The sequence below is a fragment of the Pelophylax lessonae genome (genome assembly GCF_965119305.1).
Source record: "Pelophylax lessonae genome assembly, chromosome: 1".
In the NCBI taxonomy this organism is placed as follows: Eukaryota; Metazoa; Chordata; class Amphibia; order Anura; family Ranidae; genus Pelophylax; species Pelophylax lessonae.
Window position 1 is genome coordinate 307,545,901 of NC_138768.1, and position 26,014 is coordinate 307,571,914.

The 26,014-nt window shown below is 45.1% G+C and overlaps 1 protein-coding gene across 1 annotated transcript in view; it reads right to left on the reverse strand.

The window, feature by feature from the left end:
- NIPSNAP1 (nipsnap homolog 1) overlaps positions 1-26,014 on the reverse strand; it is a 78,201-nt gene that overhangs the window by 29,048 nt on the left and 23,139 nt on the right. The window contains exon 2 of the mRNA XM_082269420.1: positions 15,907-16,034. Coding sequence (XP_082125546.1) covers positions 15,907-16,034 — 128 coding nt within the window. The remainder of the gene's footprint in view (positions 1-15,906; positions 16,035-26,014) is intronic.

A 26,014-nucleotide genomic window follows, 5' to 3' on the forward strand; every position in this document is an offset into this window, starting at 1 on the left:
AATGATCTCATAAAATTAGAATATCAAAATGTTAATTTCATATTTTATATAGATTCATTACACACAGAATATTATATTTCAAGCATTTCTTTCTTTTAAAATTTTGATAATCTTGGGTTTTTACTAGCTGTAAGCCATAATCAAGCATCTCAGAAAATTAGAATATTACACAAGACCAATAAAAAAAAAAAAAAAAATAGTGTTAACCAGTTGCCGACTGCCTCCAGTATATTTACTGCGGCAGTCTGGCTCCTACAGGCAAAGTGACGCAAGGATACGTCACTCGCCTGCAGGCAGCTAGGGGGCACACTCCTGCCCCCGATCGTCACTTCCCTAGGGTCACATTTAACCCCTTGATCACCTATACTGTTAACCCTTTCCCTGCCAGTGTCATTATTATAGTAACATATTGTGGGGTTTTTTTCAAAATTGTCGCTATTTTTTGTTTATAGTGCAAAAAAAAATGGATTTTTTGTAAAATCTTACCGTAAAATCCTTTTCTCTTAGCTCATCGACAGACGTAGTCCTCGGTGATACACCACCTTCGGGTTATGTTACCTCCGCAGGAGCAGGACTAGACAGGAAATTAAAAAGCTCTGGCCACACCCTAGGGGCAGTCCCAGAGGGTATATCCTCTCTCTCTCTGCCTCAGCAAATCAGTTATGTGAAAAAGCAGTGCTTAGAGAATTTAACCCAACCCAACTCCAAAACAGAGGGGCGGGGACTACGTCTGTCGATGAGCTAAGAGAAAAGGATTTTACGGTAAGATTTTACAAAAAATCCATTTTTCTCTAGCGCTCATCGACAGACGTAGTCCTCGGTGATACACCACCTTCGGGACGTCCCAGAGCAGTATCACAACTGAGGGGTGGGAAAATGGAAATCAAATCCCAATCTAGAAGGCCCAACCGGTGCCAACTAGAAGTTTACAATGCTCATCCTTAATGATGAGACTCAACAAAAAAAAATTTTCAAACAGAAAAAAACCCTCGAGGTAGACCACCGGTCTCCTCAAATTGCGGCCTGCAAAACCTTGCGGCCAAATGAGGCATCCGCCGATGCCGTCACATCAATTTTATAGAATTTAGTAAAGGTATGTACCGACGACCAAGTGGCCGCCTTACATACCTGGACCACTGACGCCTGATGGCGAAAGGCCCAGGAAGTACTGAGCGCTCGAGTGGAGTGCGCCCTAACAGGGAACGGAGGACTCTGACCCTTAATAGAATAAGCCTGTACCACCGTTTGTCTAATCCATTTGGCAATGGTCGCGGCAGATGCAGGCAAACCCTTTCTGGGGCCATCCGTGATCACAAAAAGTGAATCCGTCTTACGGAATGATTCCGTAGCTTTCAGGTATACCCTGATTGCCCGAACCACATCTAAGGAATGCAACGCATGTTCCCGATGATGCTTGGGCTGAGGACACAAGGAAGGTAGTACAATATCTTCATTCAGATGAAAATCTGAAACCACCTTAGGAAGAAAAGATGGCTTAGGATGAAGTACTACCTTATCCCTATGAATCACTAGGTATGGGGACTGGCATGATAATGCAGCCAGTTCTGACACCCTGCGAGCAGAAGTAATAGCCACCAAGAAGGCCACCTTCTGGGATAAAGTAAGCAAGGGAATCTCCCTGATGTTTTCAAAGGGAGGTTTCTGTAGAACCGACAAAACCAAATTAAGATCCCAGGGCGGTAAGGGCGCGCGGACTGGAGGAGCCAGGTGCCGCACCCCCTGGATGAAATTCCGCACCAAGGATTTGGTAGCTAAAGGTTTCTGAAAGAAGATTGCTAATGCTGAAACTTGACCCTTGATGGTGCTCAAGGCTAGCTTCTGCTCAACCCCTTGTTGCAAAAAGGCCAATATTCGAGACACCGAATAGGTACGTGGAGGAAATCCTAAAGATTCGCACCACGCAATGTAAGTCTTCCATGTGTGATAATAGACTTTGCTGGAAGTCGCTTTCCTTGCTTTAATAAGGGTAGGAATGACTGAAGTAGACAAACCTCTGTCCTTCAGTACTTGGGTCTCAATGGCCAGGCCATTAAAACCAGCGACTGTAAAGCACGAAGGTAAATAGGTCCTAGAGACCCCAGACACTCCCTGAGACGAAGTTCCCACGGAACGTCTGCGACTAACATGTCCAAGTCGGCCAGGCCGGCTTGAAGAGGCCAGCCTAGAATTTCTAGGACCACTGGTGCTGATAGGATCTGAACCAGGCGTCCCTAGAGCTATCTGGCCCCGACCATCCGAGAAAGTCTGGTCGTTTTCTGTTCCCACACATTTATCAGATACCAGATAGTTATCAGGAAAGGTGATCTTTTCTGGTTGAACCTCAGGGACCGAAGTCACCCGACTAGAGGCTACTTGGCCTATCTGGTCAATCAGATCCGATTCCTGTGAGGTATCGGGACTAATCTTAGGAAAAGGTAAAGGAAAAGATCTATACAGGGAACGGTAACTACCGCTTCCTGTACTTAAATGTTGGAAGGGAAGAATCGCACCGGTAGTAGTGGTAGATGCTCGATCTAATGTCCTGAATACCGGTGAAAACGTCCCCCCACCCTGAAATCGGGTGGGGGCGCACCTTCAGGCTGTGTACTCCTTTGCTTCGGGTTTGGCTGGGTTGGTCCTCTGCTTGTCCGACCATCCCTTCTTGAACCCTCCTGGAGGAGTCTTGCCTTTCCCGGGAGTACCAGCCGGGCGCCCTTTATGGGCGGTAAAGAAAGGTCCTCGCTTGCTGCGAGGTCCCTTAACTTTTGCAGCCTGTGGCAAAAAAGTACTCTTGCCCCCGGTGGCATCCTTAATGATTTCATCTAGGTTGGCTCCAAATAGACGATTCCCCTGAAAAGGGAGATTGGTCAAAGTCTTTTTGGAACCTAGGTCAGCTGACCAGCATTTTAACCACAGCACACGTCTGAGGATCACTGCTAACTTAGATGCATGCCCTAACAAGGGAGTAGTGTCCAAGGCTGCGTCACAGATAAACCGTAGCCCTTGTATGATCTGTTCTATCAAATCAGATGTCTCCTGGGGAATATCTTTTCCCCTAAGATCTTGGCGTACCATTTTCGCCCATTCCGTAAGTGTCTGGGAAACTAGACCAATAACAATTACTGGTCTAAATGCTGACCCTATCAGAGAAAAGATAGTGCGGGACTCCGCTTCTATCTTTCGATCCACCGGATCCTTAAAGGACGAAGTGTCCTCCACTGGAATCACCGTGGCTTTATTCAGCCTGGAAATAGGCGGATCCACGACTGGTGGTACCGTCCATTTCTTAATGATGGATTCCTCAAACGGATAGCGTCTAGCAATACGCTTGGAAATAGTAAAGGTACGTTTAGAATGCTCCCATTCTCCTTTAATCTGATTACCAAAACATTTAGGTACAGGAAAAGCCTTTGCCGTCTTGATGGGCTTATTAGTCCCAAAAGGCCTTTCTGTTTCAGTTGCCTCTGCCGGTAAAGCCTCAAGTTTTAAGGTTTCTTGCACTGCCACAACTAGTGCGTCCACCAATGCTTCTTCCTGAATAATAGCAGGAGAAGAAGCGTCCTCCTCACTGTCTGAGGGGGCTTTACCTGGGATAACAGCCCTTGCAGAGGGACCTGCAACTGCAGTGACCATCTCTGAATCAGAGTCAGAGGTGTCAGATAGTATAGGGGTAGGCGGGGGTCGCTTCCTTGACCCCCGTCCCTGACAGGCCGCCTCCACCCGAGCCACCATAGACTCCAAAATTGCTGTAAATGACTCTATACTCTGTGCACCGGCGGGTCCCGAGGCCCCCTCGAGGGAAACAGGTGGAGGAATATGTGTGGCAGGGTCCATAATAACTCCAGTTACTTCCTGGATGATATAATTCAAAGTAAAGAAAAAACTTTTTTTTTTTTTTTTTTTTTTTTGACCCTCAGCGCCACAAAAAAACCCCTTAGTGTTACCTGCTAGGGATCCCTATCGATCGAGAGAGAGAGAGATAGACCCCCAGGCTCACCACTTGATGTTCAGAGTTGAACTGCAACAGCTTACAGCGCTGTCTTAGACAAACAGGAAGTCTTTTGGCTGGCTGCCCAGGAAGAAAGGAGGCGGCTCCGCCCCTCTGCACGCCTTCCGGCGCCTCCCCCAAGCTCCACGAGGTGTAGGATCACCTCAAACATGGCCGCCCCCATGCTGGAGACACGAGGCTACGCCAAAATGGCGGCTCGTGCGATCCAGCAAAAAAAATGGCGGCGGCCTGTGCTGACTAGCGGTGTGCTGCAGGCACACAACACTCTCTCTGCATGGGGATATGGCGTGGTTGGCGGTACCGGCCCTGGCGGACCGCATGGCCGTTCGGGAGGCCTGCTATAGCTGGAGATCTGACTTGGAAGGCAGTCTACATGTCCATGGCTTCTGACTGGTAGGTAGCTTATACTTAACCCATAAGATTCCCAGAATGCCACAGATTACATCTTTAAAACATGTATACAATAGATTGTTAGCTCCCAAACCAAGCCTCCTGGCTTTTTGCACACATAAAATCACACTCAAAGTAGGAGGATTTGTGACATGTTATAGGATAGAAAGGACTCTTTCTTACCATACAGAGAGGGGCCCGCGTTCACCACAAAACCCGTCAGGGAAAAAGGGGGAACATACTACTCACCATACCGGAACCAGGCGGGCACCAACTCCTGACAGTACCCCTCTCCACCGGGGCGGGAGGGCTGTCGACCGATACGAACGCCGTGACTCATGGTCTTTGGCGTTTCAGCGAGACGTTTAACTCGCGGGTTCAGTCCTTTTAATGGGACTTTTGTCGCGGCCGACCCAGCGCGGAGCTATGGCCTGCACGCGCTCGTAGGCTGAACTGGGGTGACCACCGGATCTCAACATCCAGCCCGTCGCCCAGTTCAGCTTTCTTGCTTGAAGATCTCACAGGAACACTGGAGAAAAAAAGCTGTCCAAAAATCCTTTTAGAAAAAAATTCTTGCCAGGACCTAAGATCCCAGCAAGGTATCTAGGTCCTTACTCCTAACTAGACAGAAAATAACTGATTTGCTGAGGCAGAGAGAGAGAGGATATACCCTCTGGGACTGCCCCTAGGGTGTGGCCAGAGCTTTTTAATTTCCTGTCTAGTCCTGCTCCTGCGGAGGTAACATAACCCGAAGGTGGTGTATCACCGAGGACTACGTCTGTCGATGAGCGCTAGAGAAAATAAAATTAAAAAAAAAAAAAAAAATCGCGCAGGTGATCAAATACCATCAAAAGAAAGTTCTTTTTGTAGGGAAAAAAAAAAAAAAAAGAAGAAGACCTAAATTTTGTTTGGGTATAGCGCCGCACGACCGCACAATTGTCCGTTAAAATAACACAGGGACGAATCGGCATGGTCATTAAAGGAAGCAAATCCTTCCGGTCCAGAAGTGGTTAACCACTTGCCGACTGCCTAACGACGATTTACGTCAGCAGTCAGCCCCTCACAGGCAAAGTGACGTAGTACTACGTCGCTAGCCTGTGAGGCTCTAGGGAGCCAGCGCACGCGCCGCCGGACGCCCCCCCCCCCCCGCACGCGAGTGACCGGCGGACCCGATTTCCGCCGGTCACTCGCAATCGTCTGTTACACCGGGAGAAAGGCAGGGGGCTAATGTAAACAAAGCTGCCTGTCAGTCTCCCCTGTGTAACAGCACAGATCATACGGTCCTGCTATGTAGGACCGTAGATCTGTGCTGTTACATCACAAGCCACATCCAATCACAGTAAGAATCACGCCCCTAGGGACACACTTAACCCCTTCCCTGCCAGTGTCATTTTTACAGTAACAGTGCATATGTATAGCACTGATTACTGTAGTAATGTCACTGGTACCCCCAAAAGTGTCAAAAATGTCAGTCAAGGGTCCGATCTGTCCGCCGCAATGTCGCAGTCCCGCAAAAAAAAAAAAAAAAAAAAAAAAAAAAAAAACAAAAAAAAAAAAAAAAAATCGCACAGGTGATCAAATACCACCAAAAGAAAGCTCTGTTTGTAGAAAAAAGACGTCAAATTTGTTTGGGTAAAGCATCGCACGACCGCGCAATTGTCCGTTAAAGTCACGCAGTGCCGAATCGCAAAATAGGCCCTGGTCAGGAAGGGGGTAAAATCTTCCGGGGCTTAAGTGGTTAATACAGAAATGTTGGCATACTGAAAAGTAGGTCAATGTACAGTATGGCTCCCCAAATCATCACAGCCTGTAGAAAATGTTGCATTTTAAATGGAAATCAAGGTCCCAGAGTCTGGAGGAAGATTGGAGAGGCACAGAATCCAAGTTGCATGAGGTTCAGTGTGAAGTTTCCATAGTCAGTGATGATTTGGGGAGTCATATCATCTGCTGGTGTTGGTCCACTGTGTTTTATCAAGTCCAAAGTCAGCGCAGCCTCTACCAGAAAATTCTAGAGTACTTCATACTTCCCTCTGCTGATCAGCTTTATGGAGACGCTAAATTCCAATTCCCAGAAGAACTTGGCACCTACCCACATGGCCAATACCTGGTTTAATGATCATGGTGTCACTGTGCTTGATTATCCACCTGACCTAGTCCTCATGAAGAATCTGTGTGGTATTGTCAAGAGGAAGATGAGAGAGACCTGACCCAACAATGCAGATGACCTGAAGGCCACTGTCAAAAGAAACCTGTGCTTCCATAACACCTCAGCAGTGCCACAGGCTGATCATCTCCATGTCACGTTGCACTGATGCAGTAATTCATGCAAAAGGAGCCCCGACCAAGTATTGAGTGCATACTATACTGTACATTAACATACTTTTCAGTAAGTCAACATTTCTGTATTAAAAATCCTTTTGTTATTGGTCTTATGAAATATTCAAATTTTCTGAGATACTGATGATTTTTGGGTTTTTACTAGCTGTAAACCATAATCATCAAAATTTAAAGAAAGAAATGCTTGAAATAGATCACTCAGTGTAACGCATCTATATAAAATGTAGGAGTTTCATTTTAAATAGAATTACTGAAATAAGTTAACTTTTTGATTATATGCCAATTTTAGGAGATGCGTGCGCGCACCCATAATATATCACACACAAGTTCTCAGCATAAAGGAGTACACCTCTTTTGAAAAGTAAGATTTTAACCACTTTACGTCTGCTCACAGTAATACTACTGCGGCAGAGTGGCTCGTTATCCTCTGATGACGTAGTATTAACGTCGTCAGACACTCCCCCTTCCGGGACGGCGCTTGCGCGCCGCCGGAGGCTCGCTCCCGCTGTTTTCATTCACAGCGGGAGTCGGGCCAGGGGAGGAGCAGCGGCGATCGCCGCTGCTCTGCCCCGATCGCCGGGGATCTAGTGTGGAGATCCGCCCGCCTGTGTAAACACAAGCGGACGGATCTCCATAGTGACAGGGAGTGACAGATCGGACTGTTCAGCATAGCTGGACATCCGATCTGTCCATGACTCACTCAGTCACCTCCCCCCCTACATGTCAGTAAGCACCAGGCATACATTAACCCCTCCCTCTCCAATAAAATTAACCCCTTCCCTGCCAGTGTCATTTTTACAGTAACAGTGCATATATATAGCACTGATTACTGCAGTAATGTCACTGGTACCCCCAAAAGTGTCAAAAATGTCAGTCAAGGGTGCGATCTGTCTGCCGCAATGTCGCAGTCCCGCAAAAAAAAAAAAAAAAAAATCGCAGATCGCCGCCATTACGCGTTAAAAAAAAAAACACCAAAAATGACAGAAATCTTTCCCTTTGTTAGTAAACGCAATAACTTTTGCGCAAACCAATCAAAATACGCTTATTGCGATTTTTTTTACCAAACATAGGTAGCAGAAAACAAATTGGCCAAAAATTTTTTAAAATATTGTTTTTTACATCTTTTTTGGGGGGAATTTCATATAAAAAAAATGTTAAAAATATTGTTATTTTTTCAAAATAAACGCTCTTTTTTTGTTTATAGCGCAAAAAGTAAAAATCGCACAGGTGATCAAATACCACCAAAAGAAAGCTCTGTTTGTGGGAAAAAAAGGACGTAAATTTCGTTTGGGTACGGCGTCGCACGACCGCGCAATTGTCAGTTGAAGTCGCACAGCGCCGAATCGCAAAAAGTGGCCTGGATGGAAGACAGCAAAATCCTCCGGTGGTAAAGTGGTTAATCAATATCGCAATGAACACAAGAACAATTTCCAAAATTCTGACAAAACTGAGTTTTATAGAATATTTGTTTAGCTTCATTACATGAAAGCAAGTTTTAATAATATAAATTAGATTACAAAATTTTCAGTTTTACTCAAATTACTGTAGTTGATGCAAAACTGAATACACCCCACAACAAAAAAACTACTACATCTAGTATTTTGTATGACCTCCATGATTTGTAAGGACAGCACCAAGTCTTCTAGGCAAGGAAAGAACAAGTTGGCAACATATTGCAACATCTATCTTTTTTCATTCTTCAAGAACAACTTCTTTTAGAGCCTGGATGCTGGATGAAGACTGATGCTCAACTTGTCTCTTCAGAATTGGCCATAGGTGTTTGATTGGGTTTAGATCAGGAGACATACTTGGCCACTATATCCCTTTCACCCCTGTTGTTCTTTAGAAATGCAACAGTGGCCTTAAGCGCCATACACACTATAAGATTTTCTGAAGACTTTTTCCTTCAGACTTACCTTTTCTATGTAGTGCAAGGACCTGCCAGATTGCATACAAATTGAAAGTGTTTAGGTTTGACCTCATATTATCTGGTTTTGGTAAGTCTAAAGGAAAAAGTCTTCAGAAAATCTTATAGTGTGTATGGCCGATTAGATGTGAGATTTGGATCATTTTCATGTTGGAAAAGTGCACGACGACCAATGGCACAGAGTGATAGTAGCATCTTCTCTTTCAATATAGAGCAGTACATCTGTGAATTTTTAATTCCATCAATGAAATGCAGCTCCCCGACACCAGCAGCACTCATGCAGCCCCACAGAAGGACACTGCCACCACTATGTTTCACTGTAGGCACCATGCATTTTTCTTTGTACTCCTTACCTTCTATTTTCCACTCCCAAACTCAAATTACTACAGAGCACAAGTCGCACGACGTATCTAAATCAATGGTTCCCTATGAGAGCCGTCTAAACTGCCCATTGATTTGAGTAGAAGTCGTGAACCCAAACTAAAACACATGGCAGCCCGGCAGGTCAGGAAGAGGAGGAGGTTGGGGGGGGCACGAGCCACCGTTACAACCCCTTCTTTCTCCTGGGACCATACCAGGCCACATGCCCTCAACATGGGGGGGGGTGAGCTCTGCACCTCCACCCCCAAAGCATCTTGTCCCCATGGGGACAAACAGCTCATCCTGACACTGGGCAGTTGTAGTGGGGGTCTGCGGCCAAGCAAGAACACCAATCTCTTCTCCCCTGTCAGGACAATCTGCCTTGTTTATATAGGTAGATCGCAGTTCTGCCTCTCTGGGGAATGATTGCGGATGGCCGGCGGACATCAGGTCTGCCGGACCTGCTGATTGGCATCCCGTGTCCCCCAGTATCTATTGCACGAAATGACATGCAGGTACGTCGTTTTGCGTAATAGAGCTGACCTGCTGTAGTAAGTGCGGTAGGCAGTCGGCAAGTGATTAAAAGGCATAGTTCACCTATATTACAAAAAAAAAAAAACGCCTATTCAGGTAAGGGGTGCATGTAAAAACAAACTGTGCAGCTTTGACCAAAGCGGAATAATGCCCTTGCTATATGTGTGTAGGTCATTTACATACTTATAAACTTTCAGAGACCGCATCATCTTGTCCTGCCTTGTTGCTAGGGCATTGCAAAGAGAATCCTAGCTTCTACTGTTCACCTCCACCATCACATGAGCCCAGATGTACTGTATCAAGGGAGAGAAAGAGCATGTGAGGTTGTTTGAATCAGAGAAAGCTTGTTCCTGTGATGGTGGAGGTGAACATTATTAGCTAGAAGTCTCCTACGCCTTGTCATTACCCTGAGGAACTGAAGACATTTCTGAGCACTTTATCCCTCGCTCACCTGACCCCGACTGCTAGAAGTGTACATGGCAGGGGTGTGACCCGACTTCCCTGTTTCAAACCAGGTATATTTTGTTTTTTGGTAAATTGGGATAAACAGTGCTTTTTTTTTTTTTTAAGTGGGAATGTGGGGGAACACAGTTCTGGCACCTCCAGCACTGATTGTATGTAATTTCAAGGGGTGATGGGGTATACTGCAGGGTCCATTGATGCTCCTTACTGGGGGGGGGGGGGATCTATTTTAGCTGGAGGAGTCTATTTAGGCAGGGGGGTCTATTGTTACTGGGCGTGGGGGGGGGTCAGTTGTTGCTGGGAGAGCTCTACCGTTGAGGGAGGGGTCTATTGTTGCTGGCTGCCAGAGAATCTATTGATGCTGGTAGGGGTCTATATATAGTCGATATTTAAAAAGCATGACGACAATGATTCCTCTTCCTCCAACATCTGCAAGAGATAGCTGCCCTACTAAGTATCTTATGGGGAAGGTGCAGAATGCCATCCAACTTCTACTGGGTGTTAGGAATCTTTACACCTCCCTGTGCCCAAATTACACTCTCCTGGAGTTGTTAAGCTTACTGTATACCCTCAATGGCAGCAGGCTAGGATTGACATGGTATTCTGTAAAGAAAAAAAAAAAAAGAAAAAAAAAATAGAAGGGAGTCCTAAAGTCATCTGACCAATTTTGAATGGTGTTTTGACTCCGTAATCCTACTGATACAATCCTTGTATAAATAATTACAGCTATATCCAGCCTTTTAAGCCCAGGATCAAAATCAAAAGTGACCCCCTACCCCAAAATTTGACATTTAAGACCATGTAACTAACACATGTGGCTTAATCTCACACCTGTATACAAATATACTTACTAAATATTTGAATGAGTATCCTCAATTAAGTAAATATCAATGGGAGCAAGATTTAGGTACTATTTCAGATGAGCAATGCAAAGAAATGCTTAATACGTCAGCCAAAATGTCTCGGTCAGTCTGGAAGATAGACCCAAAAATTCTACATGGGACATATCATACACCTAAGTCTCCATTTACCACTTCCGGACCCCCCGCCGCAGTTTTACGTCTGTACTTATTTTCTTACAAAAGAGAGATTGACCTGATCGTTCGATTTTTTTTTTTTTTTTTTTACAGACTATCAGATCAATCTCTCTCTGTAAGATAATATCGGGGTTAGCTGCCATAACACTGCTATTTAATGTCAAAGTACTGACGTAAAACTGCAGCGGGGGCGATCCGGAAGTGGTAAATAGAGACTTAGGTGTATGATATGTCCCATGTAGAATTAAAAGTTGGGTCAATCTTGCAGACTGACCGAGGCATTGCTCATCCGAAATAGTACCTAAATCTTGCTCCCATTGATATTTACTTAATTGAGGATACTCATTCAAGTATTTAAAAGTGTAGCAGAACGGACACAGAGTGTGGTTTGGATTGCTTCAAGTGGGACAGTGATATTTTTTTCAGCCATGTATCTCGAGAAATGCGAGAACTATTCCTGGCCTGTTTGATTCTGAACATGTTAATTGAGGGAGCTAATCACATTGGCCTCTGTTTCATGCCCTTCAGTGTCAGAGACAGTCAGTCTGTCACTGGCAGTCTTTTCATATTGTCTGTGTAATGAGGTGTAATGTGTATTGGTTGGGCCTGTCTGTCCCATTGTTGATGGTTAATAAACGTACATGTTATTTCTGTCCAGATGGCTAGATAATTTGTTCAGGTTGATTCCATTTCTGTGTACGGTTTCATCTGCATATGATAATGTAGTCAGGCAGCCCGACATGATGGGGTAATCTGCCTGGGAGAGGGATGCTTCCCTGTGCTGTATATATTGTGAGAGAGTGTTCGATAAACCTGTTGACTTCCAGAACTGTGTGTCATCCAGTTACTGGGGGGGGGGGGGGGGGGGGGGCGTTTTGCCTTGGATATGGTAGTACTTCCTCAGCTTCAAGGATTATATAGCAGCGATATCTAGGCTGGGTATTGGAGCTCCGCTACAGTAGGTATATTTGTATACAGGTGTGAGATTAGGCCACAGGTGTTAGTTACATGGTCTTAAAGGTCAAATTTTGGGGTAGGGGTCACTTTTGATTTTTATCCTGGGCTTAAAAGGCTGGGTATAGCTGTAATTATTGATACAAGGATTTATTATGGAGTTCAAACACTGTTCCAAATTGGACAGATGACTTTAGGACTTTTTTTTTTACAGACTTAGACAGTCCTAAAGTCATCTGACCAATTCGGAACAGTGTTTGAACTCCGTAATAAATCCTTGTATCAATAATTACAGCTATACCCAGCCTTTTAAGCCCAGGATAACAAAGTGACCCTAATTCTAGCCCTAGACCTCCTCTAACTCTAAAATGGTAACCTGTAGACATTTTTAAAGAGTCGCCTATAGAGATATTTAAGTATCAATGTTTGTTGCCATTCCACGAGCATGCGCAACTTTGAAGCATGACATGTTGGGTATCTATTTACTGGGCATTATCTTTCACATTATAGACAAAAATTGGGCTAACTTTACCGTTTTCTTATTTAATTAAAAAAAAAAAAAAGTAGTATTTTTTTCCCCAAAAAAATGCGTTTGTAAGACTGCTGTGCAAATACGGTGTGAAAAAAAATATTGCAATGATCTCCATTTTTTTTTCTCTAGGGTCTCTGCTAAAAAAAAAAAAAAATATATATATATATATATATATATATATATATATATACACACACACACATACATATACACACATATGTTTGGGGGTGCTAAGTAATTTTCTAGCAAAAAATACTAATTTCAAGTGTCAGAACACAGAAATAAGCCTGGTCCTTAAATGGTTAATATTGAGCTGCTAACTCATTCAAATTGTATTAAGTGCTAGAGAGACAGAGAGGATCTCATTCATCTCTCAAAGAGGATGTCCAAAGCATTTATTTCTGCTACTGGCACAAAAGTAGTCTACACTAAATACTGTATTTGCCCTCTCTCTAGAGCAGGGCTCTCGAAATTTTCTAAACAAATGCCAGATTACGGTCCTTCCAACTTTAGGGGGGGCCAGACTGTGGCCATTGGGAGTAGAAATTGTCGCAAATTTGAAAAGCTCCATGGTTTCAGACTCCAGGTCTAGCCGAATTGACCCTGGTGTCCTTACAGATTTTAATCTTACAAAAGAAAAACATTTTTTTGTTAAATGTATCTCTCCCCGTCAAACCATGTTACTAAATGGTACTTTAGATTAGTGCACGGTTAGGAGGGCCAGCACTGGTTATGGCTACCTTTTTTGATTTTTGTTAAGACTGTGGCTCTTTTCTTTTTAGGTACACGTTACTTAGGGCTCTTTCACACGGGCGTTCCTTTTTTTGCCCGATCGGGTCCTTTTTTTTTTTTTGTAACGGACACGGATGACACTTGTGTCATCCGGTCCGTATGTCCGTTTTTCATCCCATCCGTTTGCGGATGAAAAACGGACATAATGCATGTCTATGTAAATACGGATGTCTGCGGATGACACCACAGACACGTTTTTGCTTCCGTTCAGTTTTTTGAAAGGAAGAAAAAATAGGGTTCTCCTCCGTTCAAAAAAACTGAACTGAACTGACAAAAAACGGATGTCAGAGGATGATCATCCGATGACATCCGTATTTACATAGAGATACATTATGTCCGTTTTTCATCCGCAAACGGATGGGATGAAAAACGGACATACGGAACGCCCGTGTGAAAGAGCCCTTAGGCTTACACAACTAAATAAATATTGATGTATTTGGCATCCCTTGAATGGAATGGGGAGCGAGTGACAATTTATTTACCATCAGGATTGCTAGCCAATCATGACAGTTGTACTCTTATCTTTAAAGTGCAAGTACTTTCAAAATATGCTACTGTTATCTGTGTGTATGCTGCTCATGGACTGATGGCAGTGGCCGTGTATGCTACAGTCTCTTTAGTGTACCTTTGTTTTTTTAAATCCTAACAGAAAAAAAGAAAAACAAACAAAAAGGCCCCTTTCACATGGGGCGGATCCGTTTTGATGGACTCCACCTGCTCAGCAGAGATCGCTCTGCTGATCCCCGCTGAGCAGGCGGATGACAGGTCTGTCTCCACTCACTGTGCATTGACGGACCTGTCCAGAGTCCTGCTCTCCTCTATGGGGAGATCCTATCCGATCCACTGGACAGATGGTGATCAAATCGCCATCCATCTGTTTTCAGCGGATTTTTCCAGATTGGATGCCATGCGGATGTCAGCGGACACATGCCCCCTGACGTCCGCCTTCTCAGAGAATGAGTGGCCCGATCGGGTCTGCCTGAGAAACAAACAGGCGGACCAGATCGGTCTGATCGTGCGAAAGGTTAATGTTAATACTTATTTGACCCAAAAAAATAAACACCTCTCATGGTCCCTCCTTTGCAGACTGTACTCCATCTGCCATTTAGAAAATATGATCTCCTGGGAAAAGGACAAAATTGACAACTACATCCATACCTGGTCGGTATGGAATCATTTCCAACACTCCCACAAATCGCCTTATATTTCGGAACCTAATGCCCTATTCTTCATTATCCTGTGTGGGGTATCAAGCCCCACGGGATGGTTGGATCCTGTACATTCTTTAGCTTTTAATTTAACTAACCGTTCTACCCCCCCCCCCCGCTTTTTTCCCCCCTTTTCTCTTCTGTCTGTATTTTTCTGGTCTTTTATACATTCTAGGAGTTCTATTCCTTTATTTGGTCACGGCCCTATTACTGTTATATGTATACTCGAAAGAGAGGCACCCTGTGGTCTTGTATGCCAATGATCTTCTTATGTATATTGTTTACTGCCCTTCGTAACCTGGGTATATGGAGTAATAGATTTGTATGTACTGTTATCTCTTCCTTACACACCCAATGGGCTAGTTGAGCTTGAATGTTATTTAACCTGTGGTATGTTTCGATGTGTTTCTTTTGTTACATTTTCTATATCAGTATTTACAATGTACTTTTGCAGATATTGTATTGATCCCGTACAGGTCTCAATGCCTTAGTGTCCATTCACACTACCGCGACTTGTCAGGCGACTGGTCAGCCTGACAAGTCGTGGTCCATTGTGTGCCCGTTCTAATAGGAGCGACTCAAGTCTCTCCGACTTAGAAAAACGTTTCCTGTACTACTTCGGAGCGACATCAGAGCGACTTGCATAGACATTCATTATATGAAGTCAGTGCAAGTCGCGCCGAAGTCGTGGTGCACGCAACTTCACAGGTCGCCCCCGAAGTCGTGCCGCATTAGTGTGAACCGGCACTTATGCTCTTTATTTTTTTTCTTGTAACTTTGTTATAAGAAAATCCTAATAAAAAGAGAATAAAACATAAAAAATTTATGCCTTGCAGGGGGGCTGCATCCGCACTGCAAGGGTTAAGATCTCTTTTTTTTTTTTTTTTATGGGGGGAAGGAGAAACACTATACTTACCTGATCCTCTGCTCCACCAGCAAATGGCACTCCTCCACGCTCTGGTGCTAGACTAGCCCTTGGAGTCCTCATGTCCAGTGCAGGGCTCTTGACTGGAGTATGGGGAGACGTGGGCAAGTACCTTTCCTTTTATTTTTATCCTAGACAAAGGCAAGCAATTACCTCTAGCAGTGTGGGCACAGCCCCACTGCAAAGCAACTTTTTTTTTATTTGCCCGGAATTCCACTAAGAGTATATGGATTGCACAATAATTGCTTCTTGCAACAAATATATGCGTTTCAAGGCTAGCTAATCCTCCTTGACAACCATCTAATTTAATGGGTACCATAGCCTTTCCATCTTGTTTCATTCACAAAATAAAAAAAAAAAAAAAACAGACACACACACACACACACACACACACACACACAGCAAAAACAAATAAAACCTTAGAAAAAGGCTTACTTACACTGAAGTTTGTACAATCCACTGGTCTCCTTCTTAGAAAGCAAAGTTGAATGTGCATCTTTGCGAGGATCCACTTTCCGCACAAACAGTGAGCGAAGCCAGCTGCTTTCACGGTTATCAGAGGAGTACCTATCATTGGGATAAAGAAAACAGTGAAACAAAAAAGGATTAAAAAAATAAAACACTATTTTTGTCTTACCGTAAAATCCTTTTCTCTGAGGTTCACTGATGGACACAGCTCCAGTCTTCACACCATTGGGCTTTTTGCTGCTTGTAGGACTAGGCAGGAAACCTTTTTGGTTACCCCCCTGGGGCAGTCCCAGAGGGTATACCATCACTTCCTGCTATAGGACTTCAGTTTGTAACAGGCAGTGTATAAAAACAGAATACATATAAATCAAAAATATTCCAGTAGCGCAAAAGGAGATGACAACCTCTCTCCACCTACCAAACAGTAAGTGTGACTATATATATATATATATATATATATATTAGTCACACTTACTGTTTGGTAGGTGGAGAGAGGTTGTCATCTCCTTTTGCGCTACTGGAATATTTTTGATTTATATGTATTCTGTTTTTATACACTATTGTCATTAAGTAGCAGCATCTTATACCATGCAGTTTTAGGTATGTGTCCTTACTAAGCGCTTGGTTGCTTACTGTATTTTGGGTTCCGTGTCTGTGTAAGCAGTTTATATACATTGTAACAGGCAGTGTCAGAAGAACATATAATACAACACAACAGAGGGGCAGGTGCTGTGTCCGTCAGTAAACCTCAAAGAAAAGGATTTTATGACGGTCCGAGGAGCGGAGTAGAGACCAAAAGGTCAACGCCACAAACTGATACTGCTCCTCACTCATGGCAAAACGGAGGAAGCACTGGTGACCAGCACATATTAGAATGTGCGCGTAGGTGTTCTTGATGTCGATAGAAGCGAGAAGAAAACCCCCTGATGTGGGGATGCCACTATTGTGCGAATAGACTTCATGCAGAACCTCTGTGCCCGCACAAAGCAGTTTAGCGCCATGACGTCCAGAATTGGACATACCTTGCCTTCCTTCCTAGGAACTGTAGCCTGACCGAATAACTTTGTGGACCCACTCATCCTGTACCAGGCAGGTCCATGAATTCGGAAACCAGCAATGAAGTCCCCCCACCCTAGATACGGGTGAGGGTGCCCCTTCATGCAGAGGCAGCCTTGTCCACAGGTCTGGAAGAGCCTGCTCGTAGCTTGCCAGACCAGGTCCTCTTTGAGGCCCTGACTTCTGATCCCTTGTCTTGAGACCCTGAGGGACGAAAAAAACCTCTCATGAACCAAGGAGAATGGCCCACGTCTACGATGGGGGCTCCTTGCCCTTGGTAGCCAGCGGAAGAAGAGTACTCTTCCCCCCCCCCCCCCCCCGTGAGACCCTTAATGTCATCCAAGGAAGCTCCAAACAGGCGACCCCCTACAAGGGGGAGATCAGATAAGGCCTTCTTAGAAGTCTGGTCCACAGACCAGCATTTCAGCCCGATAATACGCCAAAGGACCATGGCTGATACAGAGAGCCTAAAAATCAAAAAAGGAGCTGCATCCAAAGAAGCATCACAGATAAACTGTAGCCCCTTGATCAACTGATCCGGAAGACAGGGGAAGCCGTTTCCCCTCCACTCGGTCAGAGTTTGTGACACCAGGGCAATAGTAAATACCGGCCTAAGTGCTGAACAAACCACAGCTGGAACATATGGTGGGCCAGAGCCTCAGCCCTCCTATCAGCTGGATCTGTAAAGGCTGGGCACTTCTCAACCGAAATGTAGGTAGCTTTATTCAACCTGGAAATCGACGAGTCCGCTACAGATGGGACCATCCACCTTTTAATCAGTTAATTCTCATAAGGATACTGCAAGGCAAAAGCGCTTTAGGAACCACTGCGTTTTGGACAACCCCACTGTTTTGTGACAATGCTGTCAAAGTAAGCAGAAAGGGAAACACCCTCGCCACTTTGGAAGGGCCTGTGGGTGCCGAAAGGGACCGGTACCTCTGACGCAGCACCAGCCGCAACCCCATTTTTAAAATTTCCTGCACTGACACAAACAGTGCATGCACCAGCGCCTTTTCATGCACGGCTAGAAAAGCAGAGGAATCATCCTCGCTATCTGAGCACAGCAGGGTGACTCGCGGCCACATCAATTTCAGGATCTGATGTAACAATCAGGGGAGGGCCGCCGACTGCGATCTGGCAAAGGGGACACCGACCGAGGGCCCACCAATGGAGCACCTACTGGAACCCGCAAAAAGGAGATGGGGGGGGGGGGGTCGCCCTCCGAGGCCCCTCCATAGAGGCCTGCATAATAGGAAATAGCCCTCTTTAAAGGGGGCCACCCTCTGTGACGCGGACGCAGGGTGCCCTATTGGTGCTGCAGCCCTCAAAAGTGGCAGGTGCCCCACACGAAAATGGCGGCAAGCTGTCTTCAAACAAATGAACCCCTCCACAGCGCCACCCCTTCTAAGGGACACGCCAAGCTGACCGCATGGCCTAGCAGGTCCAAACTATGGCCCTCCAGCTATTCAGGAACTACAATTCCCATCATGCCTAGTTATGTCTGTGAATGGCAGAGATTTACAATGCCTCATGGGAATTTTAGTTCCTGAACAGCTGGAGGGCCATAGTTTGGACACCCCTGCGGCCTAAACCATCCACTCCCACAGCCCAACTGCCTCCGCAGGGAGCCCAGAGAACATCCCTGCCCTAGTCACCAATCCCCATGTTGGCAGGGAACCCTGCTCAACCCCCCATTGCGCACCAGGAAAAACCCAGTCAGCAGCAACTCCAACAAGCCCCCCTTTAGAGCATGTGGCAAAAGCCAGCTCATAGCCTCACCCAGGGGAGGGGGGGGGGGGGGTCGAGAGACCCACAGTGACCATCAAAAGTTTAGAGGTGCTGGGGGGTGAGGAGAGGAACCCACTGTCCCAGGGAGGGGCCCATGTCCACCCCAAAACCCTCCAGGAGTAGAAGGGGGGGGACCGCTACTTAACCATACCAGGAACAAAGCGGTCACCGCTCAGGACAGACCACCGCTCCATCGTAATGTGGGTGCCTGCCGGCCAGGAGGAACGCTGCGAATCAGTCCCAAGCCAGTTTGTATGCGTCCTCAGGAGATGTTTAACTCGCAGGCCAGCCCCTGTCCAGTGGAGCTATGTCGCGGCCGACCTAGCGCGGAGCGGAGGCCTGTGTGCACTTGCTGGAAAGACTTCGGGGGACCCTCTGGATCTAGATTATGCAGTCTGTCAACCAGTCCGACAATTGTTTGTAGATTCTCAGAGGAACAAAATAACAAAGATAGGAAAAAAATTCCATATAAAAAGAGAAAAAAAAAAAAAAATCGCCAGGACCAGAGATCCCAGCAAGGAACTAGGCCCTTACTCCTGACTAGGCAGGAAAAAAAAAAAAACTGGAGTGCCTATAGCACAGAGTGGATGTATACCCCCTAGGACTGCCCATAGGCGTGGTCAAGCTTTTTCCTGCCTAGTTTCCTACACCTGAAGGGGGCAGTATAAACCAATGGTTAAGAATCAGGAGCTGTGTCCATCAATAAATGAAAGAGAAAATTGGATTTTTGTCTTTCGTAAAATCCTTTTCTCTGACGTTCATTGGTGGACACAGTTCCACAATCTTCTTGACCATTGGGTTATGCTGCCCCCTACAGGAGGATGCTAGGCAAGGAAAAAAAAAAAAAAAAAAAAAAAAAAAACTTAATGACGCTTATGGGGCAGTCCCAGGGGATACATTCCCACTTCCAGCTATAAGCAAAAAGTGTCAGAAGAAATATAACCCAACTCAATAGAGGGTTTGGTGCTGTGTCTGTCATTGAACATCGGAGAAAAGGATTTTATGGCAAGACAAAAATCCCAATTTTCTCTTTCGTTCATTGGACTGACACAGCTGCAGAATCATCTTGACCGCTGGGAAGTTCCAAAACCAACATGAGAGGTGGGAAAAACGGCAAAAAAAATAAATTCCCAAAGACTAAACCTAGCCAAACAGGTAACAGGGTGCTCAACCAGGAACAACTAACTCACCTGAAACCTACACCCTCAAAGAGGACTAGTCCTCTCAACAGCAGCCTGCAAAATCTTGCAGCCAAAAGCAGCATCCACAGATGCCAGCACATCTACTTTGTAAAATTTTGTGAAAGTGTGCACAGACCACCAAGTAGCCGCCTTGCAAACCTGCATCACTGACAACTGATGAAGGAAGGCCCAAGAGGCACTAAGTGCCCGCATAGAATGGGGCGGGCATAGGGAAAGGAGGAACCTGATCTTAATTGAATAGGCCTGCACCACCATCTGTCTGATCCATCTGGAAATGGTCACGGTTTAGGACACAGGGAAGGCAACACATTGTCTTTATTCAGATGTATTGGCAAGAATCTCTCTCTGCAAACATCACGTGTGGAACTGTGCAAACTGAACCGCCTCGAAGGAAGACACCATCAGGCCCAGAACATTGCATGCAAGTCCTGAGAGATGGCCGACTGTTGGACAAAAGGAGCAGAATCATGTCCTGCAGCTTTTGCAGTTTCTACCCCAGAAGAAACCCCCGGGCTGAGGCTGAATCCAGGTTTAGACCCAGGTAGTCCAACTTGGTGGACGGAACCAGAGTAGATTTTTTTGGAATTTGGAAATTTAGTTTTCATCCAAACTCTTGCAAGGCTTGCACAGTAATGTCCAGGTTGTTTTTTAAGGCAATCTGAGACTCTGCACGCAGAAGAAGATCGTCCAGGTATCCCAGTACCACAATCCCCTCTGCCGCAGCAACGCTAAAACTGGGGCCAAACATTTTGTGAACAGCCGAGGAGCTGAGGCGAGACAAAAGGGTAATGCCACAATTGATAGTGCTCCTCGCCCACGGCAAAGCAAAGAAAACGCTGATGCCTGACATATTTGGATATGAAGGGAAGCGTCCTTGATATCGATAGAGGCAAGAAGTTCCCCTTGATGAAGGGATGCCACTACCATGCGAATGAATTCCATCCGGAAAACCCAATGGGCAAAAAGATAAGGAGCAGTGTCCCTCAATGAGGGCGAAAGAGAAATCTGATGCATGATATACGGTACTTCTAACCATAAAGATAGTCAACTACATCAGATTTCATTACAACTCACAGCTACTTCTTGAGTCAAAAATATAAAAGCTCACAGAAATTAAGCACCCCTAAATACAAAAGATATGCAACTCTAGTAACATGCTGGCTTTCCATTTTCTACCTAAAATGCTTACAGAACTACAGGTGCATTTCAAGATTAGAAAAAAGTTAATTTCAGCAATTCAATCCTTAAAAAAAAAAAAGGGGGAAACTCAACTATTATTTATACAATATATCTCACAAAAGTGAGTGCACCCCTCACATTTTTGTAAATATATTATATATTTCATGTGACATTGAAGAAATTACACTGTGCTACAATGTAAATTAGTGAGTGTACTGCTTGTATAACAGTGTAAATTTGCTGGCCCCTCAAAATAACTCAACCCACAGCCATTAATGTCTAAACCGCTGGAAATAAAAGTGAGTACACCCCTAAGTCAAAATTTCCAAAGTGTCAATCGTTTGTGTAGCCAGCATTATTTTCCAGCACTGCTTCAACTCTCTTGGGCATGGAGTTCACCAGAGCTTCACAGGTTGCCACTGGAGTCCTCTTCCACTCCTCCATGACGACATCACGGAGCTGGTGGATGTTAGAGACCTTGCGCTCCTCCACCTTCCATTTGAGGATGCCCCACAGATGCTAAATAGGGTTTAGGTCTGGAGACATGCTTGGCCAGTCCATCACCTTTACCCTCAGCTTCTTTAGCAAGGCAGTGGTCTTCTGGGAAGTGTGTTTGGGGTCGTTATGTTGGAATACTGCCCTGCGGCCCAGTCTACTAAGGGAGGGGATCAGGCTCTGCTTCAGTAGGTCACAGTACACGTTGGCAGTTACGGTTCCCTCAATGAACTGTAGCTCCCCAGTGCCAGTAGCACTCATACAGCCCCAGACCATGACACTCCCACCACCATGCTTGACTGTAGGCAAGACACACTTGTCTTTGTACTCCTCAACTAGTTGCTGCCACACACGCTTGACACCATCTGAACCAAATAAGTTCATCTTCGTCTCATCAGACCACAGGGCGGGGTTCCGATAATCCATGTCCTTAGTCTGCTTGTCTTCAACAAACTGTTTGATGGCTTTCTTGTGCATCATCTTTAGAAGAGGCTTCCTTCTGGGCGACAGCCATGCAGACCAATTTGATGCAGTGTGCAGCGTATGGTCTGAGCACTGACAGACTGACCACCCCACCCCTTCAACCTCTGCAGCAATGCTGGCAGCACTCATACGTCTATTTCCCAAAGACAACCTCTGGATAGGACACTTAGCACGTGCACACAACTTCTTGGGTTGACCATGGTGAGGCCTGTTCTGAGTGGAACCTGTCCTGTTATACCGCTGTATGGTCTTGGCCACCGTGCTGCTGCTCAGTTTCAGGGTCTTGCCAATCTTCTTATAGCCTAGGCCATCTTTATGGTAGAGCAACAATTCTTTTTTTCAGATCCTCAGAGAGCTCTTTGCCATGAGGTGCCATGTTTAACTTCTAGTGACCAGTATGAGAGAGGGAGAGCGATAACACCAAATTTAACACACCTGCTCCCCATTCACACCTGAGACCTTGTAACTCTAATAAGTCACATGACACTAGGGAAGGGAAATGGCTAATTGGGCCCAGTTTGGACATTTTTACTTAGGGGTGTGCTCACTGTTGTCGCCAGCGGTTTAGACATCAATGGCTGTATGTTGAGTTATTTTGAGGGACAGAAAATTGACACTGTTAAACAAGCTGTACACTCACTACTTTACATTGCAGCAATGTGTCATTTCTTCAGTGTTGTCACACGAAAAAAAAGATATAAAATATTTACAAAAATGTGAGGGGTGTTCTAACATACACACACAGTCCTCGTATACTAGCTCGACGTGCACAGGCACTGCTCCCACAGTTCCCGGGGTAGACGTCTCCAGAAGAGACTCTTAATCCTAAACATCTAATATATATATATATATATATATATATATATATATATATATATATATATATATATATATATATATAGGGAGTGCAGAATTATTAGGCAAATGAGTATTTTGACCACATCATCCTCTTTATGCATGTTGTCTTACTCCAAGCTGTATAGGCTCGAAAGCCTACTACCAATTAAGCATATTAGGTGATGTGCATCTCTGTAATGAGAAGGGATGTGGTCTAATGACATCAACACCCTATATCAGGTGTGCATAATTATTAGGCAACTTCCTTTCCTTGGGCAAAATGGGTCAAAAGAAGGACTTGACAGGCTCAGAAAAGTCAAAAATAGTGAGATATCTTGCAGAGGGATGCAGCACTCTTAAAATTGCAAAGCTTCTGAAGCGTGATCATCGAACAATCAAGCATTTCATTCAAAATAGTCAACAGGGTCGCAAGAAGCGTGTGGAAAAACCAAGGCGCAAAATAACAGCCCATGAACTGAGAAAAGTCAAGCGTGCAGCTGCCAAGATGCCACTTGCCACCAGTTTGGCCATATTTCAGAGCTGCAACATCACTGGAGTGCCCAAAAGCACAAGGTGTGCAATACTCAGAGACATGGCCAAGGTAAGAAAGGCTGAAAGACGACCACCACTGAACAAGACACACAAGCTGAAACGTCAAGACTGGGCCAAGAAATATCTCAAGACTGATTTTTCAAAGGTTTTATGGACTGATGAAATGAGAGTGAGTCTTGATGGGCCAGATGGATGGGCCCGTGGCTGGATTGGTAAAGGGCAGAGAGCTCCAGTCCGACTCAGACGCCAGCGAGGTGGAGTACTGGTTTGGGCTGGTATCATCAAAGATGAGCTTGTGGGGCCTTTTCGGGTTGAAGATGGAGTCAAGCTCAACTCCCAGTCCTACTGCCAGTTTCTGGAAGACACCTTCTTCAAGCAGTGGTACAGGAAGAAGTCTGCATCCTTCAAGAAAAACATGATTTTCATGCAGGACAATGCTCCATCACACGCGTCCAAGTACTCCACAGCGTGGCTGGCAAGAAAGGGTATAAAAGAAGAAAAGCTAATGACATGGCCTCCTTGTTCACCTGATCTGAACCCCATTGAACCTGTGGTCCATCATCAAATGTGAGATTTACAAGGAGGGAAAACAGTACACCTCTCTGAACAGTGTCTGAGAGGCTGTGGTTGCTGCTGCACACAATGTTGATGGTGAACAGATCAAAACACTGACAGAATCCATGGATGGCAGGCTTTTGAGTGTCCTTGCAAAGAAAGGTGGCTATATTGGTCACTGATTTGTTTTTGTATGTCAGAAATGTATATTTGGGAATGTTGAGATGTTATATTGGTTTCACTGGTAAAAAAAATTGAAATGGGTATACTGTATATTTGATTTTTGTTAAGTTGCCTAATAATTATGCACAGTAATAGTCACCTGCACACACAGATATCCACCTAAAATAGCTAAAACTAAAAACTACTTCCAAAAATAGTCAGCTTTGATATGAGTTTTTTGGGTTCATTGAGAACATGGTAGTTGTTCAATAATAAAATTAATCCTCAAAAATACTCATTTGCCTAATAATTCTGCACTCCCTGTGTGTATATATATATATATATACACATATATATACATATACTAAAAATAATGAACTCAGTCCATAAAACTGCAAAAAAAAAAAAAAAAAAAAAAAGCGTTTTCATGCGAAACGGCCGTATTACATGCCAGAGGTCCTAGCCACCAGTGCTATTGTGGGTTCTGGTGGCTTTTCATGTAAGTGATGTTCTGAAGATTGGACCTTTGTGTTTGGCTTTTTCTTGTTTTAGTTGTCTTTTAATAAATACTACACTATGGAAAGCATTTTCTCTCTTCATATCTATTGATATAACTTCCTGCTGGTTGTACAGTACAGTATGTACTAGGTGGGAGGGCTTACTGAGGGGTCTGTACTGGGAGGGGGGCTTACTAAGTGGTATGTACTAGGTGGGAGGGCTTACTGAGGGGTCTGTACTGGAAGGGGGGCTTACTAAGTAGTCTGTACTGTACAGACCACTTAGTAAGCCCCCCTCCCAGTACACTAGTACAGACCACTCAGTAAGCCCTCCAACCTAGTACAAACCCCTTAGTAAGCCCCCCTCCCAGTGCAGACTCCTCAGTAAGCCCTCCCACCTAGTACAGTCTGTACTAGGTGGGAGGGCTTACTGAGGGGTCTGCACTGGGAGGTGGGGCTTACTAAGGGGTCTGTACTAGGTGGGAGGGCTTACTGAGGGGTCTGTACTGGGAGGGAGGCTTACTAAGTGGTCTGTACTGTACAGACCACTTAGTAAGCCCCCCTCCCAGTACAGACCCCCCCAGGAAGCCCTCCCACCTAGTACAGGCCATTACAAGCCGCCACAGTACAGTACAAGCCGGTGTAGCGCCGCACATGTAACATCTCTAAGTAGCTGGGTGATCGGGGAAGATGGCGTTTCGGCAGAAGCTGTGGCGGAGTACAGGGGTGCTGGAGACGGTCAGCGCTCACCTCTTGTCTCCGACATCGGTGTGGACGGAGCCCGGCGGGGGAATTTCAAGCGGCGCGGCGGCCGGCCAGGGGGCGTGTGACGTCACGCGTTGACGCTTTTCACGCACGTCGACGAATTTTTGTAGTCGACGTGTCGTGGCAGCCCTAGTTTACATATTTGCATAGGTATGCATTCAACTCTGCGCATGTAGGCTTTTTTTTTTTTTTTTTTTTTTTTTTTTTTTTACTTTTATTGCGATCACAAGAAATGTAAGTCTCTTGACCCACATCCCTTTTGATAGCAATAAAGCATTACAGGTCCTTTTTATGGACACACCCGTGATCCCCAGATCTCTCCTCTACCTTTGAATGCACGTAAAAAAAAAAAAAAACACCCCAAACACAAACATTGATCTCACACTTTTTTTTTTTTAATGCAAGCGATATAAGAAACAACATTTAACCTGGCATTTGCCACTTGCAATCCTTGTAGAGCAGAGCTTAGATTGTTAAAGAGAAGAGAAAAGCTGCACAAGGAGTTAAT